Source organism: Crocuta crocuta, unplaced genomic scaffold (genome assembly GCF_008692635.1).
Source record: "Crocuta crocuta isolate KB4526 unplaced genomic scaffold, BGI_CrCroc_1.0 scaffold68, whole genome shotgun sequence".
Taxonomy (NCBI): domain Eukaryota; kingdom Metazoa; phylum Chordata; class Mammalia; order Carnivora; family Hyaenidae; genus Crocuta; species Crocuta crocuta.
In genome coordinates, this window is record NW_027532426.1 from 719194 (window position 1) to 732603 (window position 13410).

Consider the following 13410-nt stretch of genomic DNA (forward strand, 5'->3'; position numbering starts at 1 on the left):
CGAGATTTCAAAACCCCCTGTCTCCTAACTGATGGGGCAGGTCATTGTCCTAGGCATGGCCAGGAAGATCTCGTTCCCCTGAAGCCTCTTCCCCCCAGCAGGTTGGACCCCCCGCCCTTTACAAAACACTTGCACCTGGTACTCTCTTCCTGTGCCTTCCTCCTGCTGGGAGGTGGGAGGAGGCGGGGAGACTTGGGCCGCAGCCACATAACTCTGACGACCTCCACCTAGAGGTGAGAGAGAGCAGAATGCAGGTGCGGACTCAGTGCTGTGTAAGAGCGGGTCACTCACAAGGTGATGGGAGTAACCTTCCAGTGTGCCCCCTGTGGGCAGAACTGTGCTCTGAACACCAGACAGTGCCCAGGAGGTTTGGTGTGGTTTAGGGTGGGGAGGCAGCCTGGTATCCCCAGAAAGTGTTGAGGAGTGGGGTCCTGCCTATAGGGAGGGGTATGGAGTCCTAGCTCTTAGCTTCCAGCTCGATGTTCACTGCGCCACCTGGAGCCTTGCGCTGGTACTGCACCCCAGCCACACCACCAGGCTTTTGGGACAGCTGCCCTCAAAACACCAGCCACCTACCAAAATCCAAGAGTCAGACCTTCCCTGTCTTGGTTTCCCAGCACTACTGCCACAAAGTACCACGCACCAGGTTGCCCAAACAACAGAAATGCATTGCCTCGCGGTCCTGGAAGCTAGAGGTCCAAAACCAAGGTGTTGTCAGTGTCGGTTCCTTCCGAGGGCAGCGAGGAAGTCACAGACCCCTGACCTCAGGAATTCTCTGTCCCCACAATGGAGGCTCAGGCCCTGCCCTCAGGAAGCCCCCAGTATGCAGCACAGACGGAGAACATGTGCACCGAAGTAGGAAGGAAGTGAAATTAACACAGTTCAGTGTGACAAAGGGGGTCGGCCACCCCAGAACAGAGCCAGTTAGAGGCTGAGGAGTCAGGCAGACAGATTTCAGAGACATGAGTTGGAAAGGGAAGACCATGTGTGACAGATGAGAGGCATGGAGGGGTGGGGTGTGTATATGAGAGAGAAAGAGAGAGGGAGGGAGGGAGGAGAGGCTGTGTTCTGCAGGCACAGGCAGCAGGGCCCAGGTTGCTACTGAAAATATCAACTGTTGCTACGGTCCTGGGCAGCCAACACAGCAAGGGACATCTGGAGCCACGTGGGGCCGGGGTGGGGATGGCTTCACTCACTGTCAATGTTTGTGAATGTCACCCGGCTGGGCACTGGGCACAGGGAGGTAGGGTTTCTGCAGTCACTCCTCTGGTTAGCGGCTGCAGCAAGCGCCACATGCCTGCCTGCCTCAGGACTGTCAGCGCCTGCTGTGGGGCCCAGAATAGGGCCCTGGCTTCCGCACATGTGACTCCCCTAACCCCACTGCCGCCTCTCCCTCAGTGCCCACCCTGTCTGCTTTCCAGGTCTTCCTCCTTGAGCTTGGCTCTGCGGCCGAGTCCCCAGCTGTCAGCCTCTTGGTGTGTAGGCATTCGTGACATTCTTCCAGATAGTCCTGTATTTTTTTAAAAAATTTTTGAATGTTTATTTTTGAGAGAGACACATGCACGTGCGTGCACACACACACACACACACACACACACACACACACGGTGTGAGTGGGGGAGGGGCAGAGAGGCAGAGAGAAGGAGACACAGAATCCGAAGCAGGCTCCAGGCTCCAAGCTGTCGGCACAGAGCCTCACACGGGGCTCAAACTCACAAACCGTGAGATCATGACTTGAGCCGAAGTCGGACGCGTAACCGACTGAACCACCCAGGCGCCCCCCAGATAGTCCTGTATTTTAATACTGCTTTGTCTGAAATGGACCCCATTTTGCTTCCTTTTGCCACCCTTGGGTTGGGGATGCCCAAAAGCTGGGGAGTTTCATCTGGGACACGGGGCTCAGGTATCTCCGGGTCTTGAACTCCTCTTGCCCCTTCTGTGTATTCACAACACGCAGCCTTGGCTGATGTGTCTCCCTCTCTATCTGCTCAGGTATGAAGCGGCCACTGAGCCCATCTCCCCCAAGTGAGAAGGAGCCGCCCGCATCTGGAGCTACTGAGTGCCCACCTCGGCCCCCAGAACTGCCTAAGCCCAAGCGGGAAAGAAAACGGCCGTCTTACACGCTCTGTGATGTCTGCAACATCCAGCTGAACTCGGCTGCCCAGGCCCAGGTGCACTGCGGGGGGCGCGCCCACCAGAGGCGGCTGCGGCAGCTCAGCTTGGGAAAGACCCCGGCCGGGCCAGGTCAGTGTGGAGGGGCGCTGCTCCCACAGCCTCGGTCTGGGCCCCAGGATCTGTGGCCTCTCTCTGTGGGGTCTTAGGTCCGGAATACCCTCAAGGGGGTCTCGGGGTGTGAAGTCCCCCTGATACCATAGAGTTTTATGTTGCATCTGGACACCCCTCTGTGGGGCCTCCCAGGATTTCGAGGGTCTTTAGGGCTGAGGACTTCTCTTGAGGTCTTTTTGGGGTCTGGGAGCTCTCCCTGGGGAGACTTCTGGGGCCAGGACCCCGAAGCAGCATTTCTCCGATCCGGAGCCCCCTGGCAGGGATAGGCTGTCTGGCAAGGGCCTCACCTGCAGGGCGTCCTGGGGCCCTGAAGGCCGGGCTCCGCTGTGCAGCGCTCCAGCTGAGGCACAGGCAAGGGAAGCCTCTCTTCCTTTGGCCACTGGACTCCTGGCCGGGATTTCTGCCTCTCCCTGGCTGGGGTGACTTTGCCGAGGTTTGGCTCTAAGCACGGAAGGGGCCGCTGGCTACAAGGCAGATTTCTGGGGGAAATGGGTGAATGAGTCGGTGAGGGTGATTCCAGCTGACAGGCACATAGTAGCCGTGGGGGCAGCAAGGAGAGGCAGACTGCTGGCTGACAGGGGAGGAAGGTTCAGAACCAGGCTCAGTGTGGGAGGTGGGAAGGGCCAGAACTTTTGCCTGGTTCTTGGAGGCAGCACCAGAAACCCACCTTGCAGCCCAGGTTGGCAGCTTTGCCAGAGAGCCGTAACAAGCCTGCCTGTGCTTACATTTTTATTTATTCCTTTTCATTTTATCTATTTATCATATATATATATATATTTTAACATTCATTTATTTTTGAGGGACAGAGACAGACAGATCATGAGCAGGGGAGGGGCAGAGAGAGAGGGACACACAGAGGCTCTGAGCTCTCAGCACAGAGCCCGATGTGGGGCTCAAACCTACGAACTTTGAGATCACGACCTGGGCCGAAGTTGGACGCTCAACCGAGCCACCCAGGTGCCCCTCCTTTTCATTTTAGAGATAGAGAAAAAGCGTAAGTAGGGGAGAGAGATAGAGGGAGAGGGAGAGAATTTTAATTAGGCTCCACATTCAGTGTGGAGCCCGACACGGGACTCGATCTCATGACTGTGAGATCATGACCTAAGCTGAAGTCAAAAATCAGATGCTTAACCGACTGAGTCACCCAAGGTTAAGGGTTAACGGGTGCCCTAAGGCTGCCCGTTCTTTTGGTGAATAGTCATGGGTCACCCATTGTGTCCCCTGCTGTGCTGGAGACAAATCCTGGTCCCACCCCTCACTATTCCACTCCAGGATCGAGTCTGTCTTTTGGTCTGAGACAGACACAAAAAAGCAGATGAGTGTTGTGAGTGCCACATGTGAGTATAAAGGAGAAAGGGTACTTATACCTGGGAACACCAGGAAAGGCCTCCTGAAGGAAGGGGGACATGCTGAACTTTGGAACAGGCTCACGGGAAGGAGGGACAGTGCAGGCAGAGGTCACTGCATAAAGCAAAGGCAGGGAATGGTCTGACGGCTGGTACTGCTGTCCACCTGAGCGCTCGGGGCTGGACACCAACGGTGTGACTCTGAGTAAGAATGTATCTGACTGTATGAATGTTTCTCGAGTGTGTGTGTGTATATATATTTGTCTGAGTTCAAAAGTCACTCATTAATTCATTAGATATTTATAGAAACTATGTGCAAGCTGATGTTTGGAGGACACTTTTATCCAGCTTTACTGAAGTATTATTGTCATATAACATGTAAGTGTAAGGTGCACAATGTGATGACTTGATATACACATTGCCAAACAATTGCACATATCTGCAATAAGGATAGTTAACACCTCCATCCCCTTGCATCTTATGTCTGTGTATGTGTTGATAACATTTTTAATGTTTACTTATTTTTGAGAGAGAGAATGTGAGCAGGGGATGGGCAGAGAGAGAGAACGGGAGACAGAGGATACAAAGTAGGCTCCCCACTGATAACACAGAGCCCGACGCAGGGCTCGAACTCATGAACTGTGAGATCATGACCTGAGCCGAATTTGGGCACTTAACTGAGCCACCCAGGCGCCCCTGTGTTGATGATATTTAACATCTTCTCTCACCTTAAGTATCTCAGACAGTATTGTTAATTACAGTCACCACGCAGAGCATTAGATGCCCAGATCTTATTTATCTTAAAGCTGGGAATTTGTACCCTTTGACCAATATCTCCCCATTTTTCTGACCCGTCAGCCCCTAACAACCATCATTGTAATTTCTATTCTGTGAGACTGGCTTTTTAATTTTTTTGAATTAATTTATGTATTTTGAGAGAGAGAGAAAGGGTGCACAGGGGAGGGGCAGAGAGAGAGAGAGAGAGAGAGCGAGGGAGAGCGAGAATCCCGGGCAGGCTTCATGCTATCAGTGTGGAGCCCAATGTGGGGCTCGAACCCATGAACTGTGAGATCATGACCTGACCGAAGATCAAGATCCAGATGCTTAACTGACAGAGGTGCCTGGGCACAGTCTGAAGACTGGCTTTTTTAGATTTTGCATGTAATTGAGAACATACAGTATGTGCCTGGGAATTCACATTTTTCAAAGGTGGCATACCTGCCTGTCAAAAAAGAGTTGTCTGAATCCACATAGAGACTAGTTTGTCCAAGAGAATAACAGTCTTCAAAGAGGTGGGTGTACGGAGCCTGGAGAAGTCAGAGGGAGAAGTGAATGGACAGAAGTCAGGGAAAACTTCAGAGAAGTGACATTGACATTGCATCTTGGAGACCCAAAAGGGATCCCAGGCAGAGAAACAGCTAGAACAAGTGCTGGGAGGTCTGAGGCCTATGGCTGTCCAGGAGCCACTGAAAGTGCTGGCCATGTGGCCAGTGTGGCAGAAGGTCAGCAGAAACCCCTGTGAGGGTCTCACAGCCAGGCTGCATGTTTAGCCTTTGTCCCCAAGGTGATGGGTGTCACCGAAGGGCTTGGAGCAGAAGTAGTTAGTGTTTTTAGACATCTCAGGCAAGGCAGAAGGATAAAACTTGGGGGTACACGAGAAGGAAGGGGGTGGGTTGAGGGAAACAGATTCTGGGGTCTTTTCTGTAGCAGAACCAGCTGGACTTGGTAGCTGAGGGACGTGGGAAGGGAAGGCGCCAAGGATGACCCCAGCTTAGGTGATGCTGTGCTGGCCAGTTCCACCATCAGAAGGGGGCACCAAGGAGGAGGCAGTGCTGGGTGGGGGAGGCCAGTCCTGCGTGGCTGCCCCCTGGCATGGCCTCTTCAGGCCCCACGGTACAAACCTCCCTCTTTCCCTTCCTGCCCACCATGCCCACTTGGAGACAGCAGGTGGAGTGTGAGAAAAAAGGCCACAGCGCCACATGGGGCCAGAGGCAGACTGCCCAAGGAAATGGGGACCCCTTTGATTGGCTTCCCTCTTCCCACAATCCTCATCACCCGAGTTCTCGGTAGGATAGGATTGGGGGTTGGGACAGCGGGAAATATGATACCTGGTACTCCTCTCCAGTTATTCAATGGGAAGTGAGACACTGTCCCTCCGGTCATCCGTCTGCACTGGCCCATGCCGGGATTCTGCATGGAGAGGTGCTTGGTGCCTGTCCTTGGGCAGAAACAGTCTAGAGGGGGAGACAGCCATGGGGCCAGACCTTTCTCACGGCCTTGTGGAGGGAGTGAGCAGCGCGGTGGGAGCAGGCGACAGGGATGGCCGTGCCTAGGGCAGGGATGAACGGTCCTCAGATTTCTGGGATGAACGGTCCTCAGATTTCTGGGAACCCTGGAATGTAGGGGCTCCAGCCAAGAACCTGCTCTCCATTGGCCTCGTTATTTCTGAGCCTAATTCAAGCCATGACCCCCCAACACCCACCCACCCACTCCCGTGGATCTCTGCGGTCTCCCTGGCTCTCTGAGTGCTGGGGTGGGATAGGCGGATGCCAGCAACGGCCCTGCGGGTGAGGGGTGGGGGCGAGGAGACCTCAAGCACCCTGAAGGCCTTTGCCAGCCCTTGGTGGGGACGGGGCCAGAGCAGAGACCCCTTCGAGTGCAGCTGAGTGGGGAGGCCTCAGCCTGGGAAAACCAGAGTCCCACCTAAACTTTCAAGAGGCTTGAGGCAAAGCAGAAGGAACTTTGACACCTTGCTTTGTTCCGAGATACATGAGGTCTCAGGCCTGCAGCTGGGAAGGTGCTGAAGGTGTGGGGGCGGGACAGCCGCTCTGGGAGGCTCCTGGAGCTGTTACTTTGATTAGGGGTCTGTGGGGCTGGCGGCTTGCACAGTGACAGGCCGTCGCAGGCAGTGAAGGCAGGGACCCTCTCCCGCTCATGCGCCTGAGGCCATCCTTGGGAGGGGAAAGCAGGGACTCTTCCCTCTCTGAGTCACCTCCCCATGCTTGGGTCAGAGGCGTCCTTACTCAGCCACACCTAGAGGAGCCTCGAACTCTTGGGACAGGGCACGGGATGGGGAAATGGCAGGTACCCCACACTCCCCGACTCCCTTCTCCAGGCGCCTCCACAGCTTCCCCTGCCCATGCTCTGCCCACCTGTCTCACACAGGCCAGCAGGGTCCTTTCATTCTTCAGGAATGTGTCTTTAGCCATCTTTCCCCAGCTCCTTGCCCTTCTTCCTCCAGGGTGGGGAGGAGGGGCACCAGGCACCTCTGCGCCCATGAAACTGAACTCAGTGATCCTATGGACCACCACACACACACGCACACATGCATGCACGCACGCACACACCAGGCACCTCTGCCCCCATGATGCTGAACTCAGTGATCCTGTGGAACACACGCATGCACACACACACCCCCCCTAAACAATGTTAGGTGGTTCCTGAACATCTACAGAAAGGTTTGCTCAATCCTCGTAGCCCCAACCGCTAGTGTGGAGGTTGGGCCGGCACAGGGAACACGTAAGCATCTACTTAGGACCTGAGCTGTCTGGAAACCTCTGCCACGTGCAGCAAGGCCTTCCCTCCTCACACAGCCAAGCCACGAGTGGATGATGACATTCAGCCCTCACTTTATTTATTTGTTTGTTTGTTTGAGAGAGAGCACGAGTGGGGGATGGGCGGAGGGAGAGAGAATCTTTTTTAAATTTTTTAATTGCTTTTTATTTATTTCTGAGAGAGAGAGAGAGAGAGAGAGAGAGCGTGAGCAGGGAAGGGTCAGAGAGAGTGGGAGACACAGAATCTCAGGCAGGCTCCAGGCTCTGAGCTAGCTGTCAGAGCCCGATGCAGGGCTTGAACCCACGAACTGTGAGATCATGACCTGAGCCAAAGTCGGACGCTTAACCGACTGAGCCACCCAGGCGCCCCAGAGAATCTTAAGCAAGCTCCACACTCCGCACCGAACCTGACACGGGGCTCAATCCCACAACCCTGGGATCATGACTTGAGCCAGAACCAAGGGCCAGAGGCTCAACCAACTGGGGTGCCCAGGTGCCCCAGCCCTCACTTTACATTGGATACTGGAGCTCAGGGTGTTTAAGCCACATATCCAAAGTCACACAGCTGGGTTCAGATCCCAGCATGTCTGACCCACCCCCCAACCCCCTTTGCTACAGAGGAGAGCAGCACGTATTAAGAGATACTGGACCTTAATGTTTTAAGAATGAGGACAAAGGATGTCCAGAGAAGGTAGACTGTCTCTCAGATGACCCCATGGTGCTTAGAAGCCATGGCCTCTCCTCTGCCCTGTGCCTTGGTATCCTCCACTGACAAACGGGGGGGATGCCAGCCAGCTCCACCTTGGCCTCGCCCAGCTGGGGAGGGGAGGGGGAGCCTCCCAAAGCCAATCTGTCCCTCCCTTCTCTTGGCAGGACTGACCCAGCCACACAACTCAGGGCCCACCCCCATGTCCACCATCAGCACTGCAACCTGACACGAGAGCAGAGAGAAGGTGATTTCAGAAATCACTTAAGTTCTGAACGGGCCATGGGGGCCTTGGGTGGGCAGTTCAAGGTAGACTCAAAGGGGGACAGGAGAACAAGAGATGAACTCAGACTATAATGGATTTCAGGGCAAAGATGCTGTGCCTTTGGGGGCAGGGAGGGATCAGAGTGGTAGGTGGCCGCTGTCCCCTGCCCTGCACCCCGAGACCTCTCCTAACTCCTGTTCTAATCAGACCCTCATCTCTTCCCTGACTCTGACTGCACAAGCCTCTTGCTGCATTCAGAGCCTCAGAGATCAAAGACCTTGAGCTCAGGTCACGCCTGAGTCACCAATTTGATGAGCTCTGCACCCCCCACTCCTCGCAGATGGATTAATTTCAGTCCCATCAGGAAGCCCAGAAGCCCTCCAGCCTGTGCCCCCATCCCTTCAGTATCTCCCTGGGCTGCTGAGTCCTTCTCAGTGCCCCTCAATCCATCCCGAGGCCTTTGGGTGCATGTTTCAGAGAAACTGCTCCCCCAAGGCCACTGGGAAGTTCTTCTTGCGGTCTAACCAATACCTCCTGCTGCTGTTCTCCTTAAGTGGCAGGTGACAGAAGTGCCCCTCGCTGTCTCTGGACAGCCATCACAGCTGCCTCCCGCAGGTGTGAACCTGACCATCAGACACTTCCCCACCCCCCGCCTGGGACCACCAGGAAATGCAAGGTTGTCTGGGTGGAGAATTAGGGGGCTTAGCTCAGATCCCTGCCCTCAAGAAGACAAAGATTCCGTCTGTGTCTGGGTGGGTTAATTAGCTCTGGGCTTGAGTTTCCTTCCTCTCCCCAAACAAGCAACTCCTTCCCCCAGAGCCTCTTCCTAACAAACCTGTTTTCGGGAGCTGCTGCTGCCAAGCCCTCCCCAGACCCTTTGCCGGCTGTACCGGCTGCTCCAGAGATTACAGGTTATTGTCTGGCGGAGACAGGATGCTGGAGGGGGTGGGGGGCTAGCGCTAGGACTGGAATGCCACATGGGATCCAGCTGTGGGGTTGGCTGCCTTCTCTCCCCCATTCTGCCCCCTCCCAGCCACAGGTGCTCAGGTGAGTAGAGAGCTGGCCCTGGGTCAGGAAGTGGAAGGGGAGGAGGGAGCAAATGGAGAAACAGAGACTAAGGGGTAGAGAAAGGTGCAAGCAGGGGAGGGGTGTCAGAAGTTCTAACTGATCAGGTGACCCCTCCCCCACCCCACCTGGCACTGCCCAGGTAGCAGGTCCAACAGTCCAGGTACTGGACCAAGAGGGGCGGGCCGCCTGTGCTCCCTTCCCCCACTGCCATGGCCAGTGCTCTGGGATGAAATTGGGCCTCGGTTTCCCCTTCAGCAAAAGGAGGTCAGTGTAAGGGGATGGTGGGCAGAGGATGCGTAAGGCTGGACAGGACAACGGGGGCTCCTGGAGCAGCAAGCCCCGAGGCAGGGCTTCAAAGTCCAGCAGGAACCTTCTGGCAGGCTGAGAAGTGGCTGGCGGGGTCTCCTTTCTGGAGGTCTGTAGGGCAGGTCAACTCTGCGCGTCAGTACAAGAGGCACTGGACAGGGACTCTCGGGAGGAGGGGGGATGGATGCCTCCCCCTGTCTCTAGTCCCCACATTTGCCCCTGACTCCACCATTGGGTCAGGAGGTGCCCTGTGCTTTTCACCCTGGTCGGAATGGGAGAAACCAGGGAACGGGCAGCTGCTTCCAGGCAAGGGGAGAAAGGGCCCTGCACCCGCCGCTTTCCAGCAGGAAGAGGAGCCCCTCCCTCCGCCCTCCCCTCCTGTCCCTCACATCCCCACCCCTTCCCTCTGTCACTCTCAGGCTGGTTTCATTTGCTCCTCAGACGGCGCTCCACAGTGCCTCCAAAGGCAGAGAATGCTCTTGGGTGAGTGCTGAGGCCGCCAGAGCGTGGGGAGGGGGCGCAGACGAGGGTGGGTCTCTCCTCTCCCTGCCCCATCCTTGTCTGGCTATCACTGGCCCCCAAAAGTTGTCTGTTGAAAGATTCTGGTAGCCAGTTGACTCCTGGTGCCTTTTCCCAGGTCCAGGGCTGGGCAGGGGGCCCCCGTTCTGGCTGGGAAGCGAAGGCAGGGCTGAGGGTGGCGGGCAGGGCCAGCTCAGAAACTGGGGGTACGCTCTGCGGGAGGGAGGGGAGCTACGCTTTGGGGCAGATGCCTGTACCAGAGGTTCCTTGTATCAGATCATACCTTCTGCTGCTTCAAAAGGGCCGCCAGGAGCCTCCAACAGTGTTGTGTGTGTGCTGGGGGTGGGGAGGGGTGTTGAAAAGGGAGTTATTAATTCAGCAGAGAGAGAGAAGTGGACGGAGGGAGACAGGCAGAAATCTGGGTGGCTCCTAACTGAGGTCCAGCCACTGTGCTGGGGTCACTGTGCTGCCCCCCCCCACCTTTATCCATGGTCTCCTAGCTCACCTCTCCACACAGGGGTTGCCTGGCACTGAGGGAGACAGCCATTACGTTTTAAGGAGTATTTGGGGGGGTCCCCTTCCATAGGCATAAGGGCTGGAGGCTGTGGGGTTGGGGCAGAGCTCTTGTGATAGGTGTTGGGGTCTTCCTCCAGCCTGCGGAGGGAGGGAAGTCGGTAACATCAACCCGTCCTATCCCAGGTGCTGGGCGACCCAGAAGTGGGCTGGGGGCTCTAGAGAATGTGGCCGGGGTGGGAATCCTAAGCCTACAGGGGAGCGGTCAGGCAGGAGATCTTGGATCAACCCCTCCACCTCCCTTCCCTGCCTTTGATTCTCTCTCCCTCCTAGACTCCTATTTTCTTCACCGAGTTTTGGTTTCACCTGTAATAGGAAGGGCAGCTTTACTATTTGAGTGTGTGTGTGTGTGTGTGTGTGTGTGTGTGTGTGTGTGTGTGTGTGTATGCTGCCTCAGGGAGGACCCTCTCCTCTGCCCCTATGACTTGTGGTAAGGCGAGAGAGAGAGAGAGAGAGAGAGAGAGACACTCTCGGTTTGGCTACATGAGCTTGTGTTTATGACTGATGTATTTAATTTTGTAAGGGAGGGTGTGTGCACGCACCTACCTCTGGGTAAATGTGTCTGTATATAGATCTGTGTGTACATGCATCTCTTTGTAACGGTACGTGCCGCTGCCTGCCTGTGGTTTCATTTTACGTGTATATGCCTTCATAGGGGTCTGAGTGTTGTCGTGTGTCTGACTCTCTGGGTATATGCGATCTGAGTGTGTCTTTGTTGATCTTGCCTCTCGGTGTGTACGCACATGCTTGTGCATGGCCTCTGGACCCACCTTTGCCCCCAGCCAGCATGGGTATCTGGCCATGTCTGCGTGGGTACCACCTCCGTACAGGCACACTGATGTGTGGCTAGATGGACTCATCACGAGGAGATGTGTGTAAGTGTGTGCCTGGCGTTTGTGCCTATTGCCACCTCTGTGGGCACCCACGGATCTCAGCATGTGTGTCCCCATGCTCTTCTGTGTATCTTTCCAAGTGGTGGCAAAACAGGAGGATGTGGTTTGCCCAGATCCTCTCCCTTGGGGGGCAGCCAGAGTGATGTTGTTTCATTAGACACCTGCTCTGTGCCCCTGCCTCAGCCTCAGTTGGACCCCTGGGGGTGGCCTCTTCTCTGCCACTCACTTAGTTTGCTTGTGTTTGACCAGAGCAGTAACCCACCCTCTTGAGGCAGCCGTCCAGTGAGTAGTGAGTAGTGAGTGGGTCCCAGCCGTGGGTCCCTGACATGGGCCCCGGTCCCTGGCCAGGGTTGGGAAGGGAGGGGCTTATGGGTGTCGGGCTGTGTGGTGCTATCTTGGGGCAGGTGTGGAATCTGCAGCGTCTCCCTTCATTTGAGTGTACCCACAAGCCAGCCGGTCACATGTATGTGCATGGGACATGACTCATGCATCATCCCAGCGGCCCTGGGGGCCAGGGTTCACTGCGAATGTCAGCAGCAGACAGTGGGTGGCACAGAGGAGCGCTGTGGGAAGGGTGCTGGGGGAGTTCCCAGAAGCCACCGGAGAGGGTCCTGACCTCAAATCAACATGTACCGTAGGCCTTGTGTGGGAGAAAAGTGTACCCAATTGGGGGAAGGGGCTGGAAGGCATTTCTGGGTGACTGTGTGGACTGGAAGGGGAGACTAAATCACCAAGTGCCCTGGCACCCCTTCTTCAAATCGCCTCCACACCTAGTCCATTTGTTCCTCAGACCCATTCCTGTCCTGCCCTCTCCTCCGCACCCAGCCGTAATTCCCACTTCACAGATGAGGAAACTGAGGCTCATAGATGCAGTGTACAACCCAAGGCCTCAGAGTTCAATGTCACTGGAACCTCACTGCAGGCCTTGGGGCTGCAGGTCTGGGAGGGATGGTCTGCCACAACTCCACATTCCTCCGCCTCCTCCTCCCCTCCCCTGGGAGCCCACGCAGGGGTGAGGGACTTCTGTGCTCTGAGAGTTCTAGGAAGAGGCCACGCCTCTCTCCACCAGCCCTCCCCTTCTGGCATCCCCATTACAAATAACTCATTAGATTAAAGATTGAGCTCCCAGCTCCAACACCTCCTGAGGTTCTCCACCTGGGCTGAAGGTCAAAATCCCCAGTATTCACTGCAGAGCCTTTCAGCAGCAGGCACCACCCCCTCCCCTCCATACCTCCACTCGCCTTGACTGCAAACCTGCACTGCACTTTCAACTTGGGCCAGGCCCACCCACTGCCTGGGATGCCCCTGTCCTGATGAAACTTCACTTATCCGGCAGTGAAACCTAACAGACTGTCCCTGCGGACCTACGGCTTTCCACCTGCTCCCGTGGGTCCCAAAGTGTTTTTGCGGGTGCCTCCCTTAGCGCCCTACCGGTTTGGCTCTCGCCTGTGAGCTCCTCTAAGAACTGACCGGGGCACGTGATGAATGAATGAATGACTCTGTCCCTCCTGCTGGCCCGGCGGGACATCTTTCCTGAGGTCTTGCCTCCGTCTTCCGTCGTTCCTGCTGCAGCGCGCGCAGCGGGGGAGGCCGAGCGCGCACTGGGCGACAGCCGGGGCAGGTGAGTCCCGGGGCGCCGCCACCCGGCCCGCCACCCCGGCCCTCGCCGGCTGCTGGCGCCTCTTCGCCCCGGTTACCGCTAGTGGCTGCTGTCGCTCAGTGGAGCCCAAGGAGACCGCGGCCAGAGCGTCCACCGCGCAAGATGGTGGCTCCCAAGTCTCCGTGAGTGTGTGCGGTGGGCGCGGTGCCCGAGCCGGGCGGGGCGCCCCCTCCCGGAGCTTCCCGGCAGGGGGCGGGAGATGGGTGGGGGCCCTGCGGGCGGGGCTCCAGGGTG

The 13410-nt window shown here is 56.4% G+C and overlaps 2 protein-coding genes across 4 annotated transcripts in view; both read left to right on the top strand.

Moving 5' to 3' along the window:
- Nucleotides 1–1994: 1994 nt before the first annotated feature.
- Nucleotides 1995–13410, top strand: part of ZNF385C (zinc finger protein 385C) — a 29312-nt gene continuing 17896 nt past the window's right edge. Inside the window, exon 1 of one of the 3 annotated variants that reach the window (XM_077779115.1) lies at nt 1995–2244. In XM_077779115.1, coding sequence (XP_077635241.1) covers nt 1995–2244 — 250 coding nt within the window. Of the gene's footprint in view, nt 2245–9969; nt 10015–13410 lie in introns of those variants that run through there. The other 2 variants (XM_077779114.1, XM_077779113.1) reach the window with 2 other exon arrangements.
- The window catches only part of CUNH17orf113 (chromosome unknown C17orf113 homolog), a 9794-nt gene continuing 8351 nt past the window's right edge, over nt 11968–13410 (top strand). The window contains exon 1 of the mRNA XM_077779112.1: nt 11968–13298. The gene's annotated coding sequence lies outside the window, so the exon portion shown is untranslated. The remainder of the gene's footprint in view (nt 13299–13410) is intronic.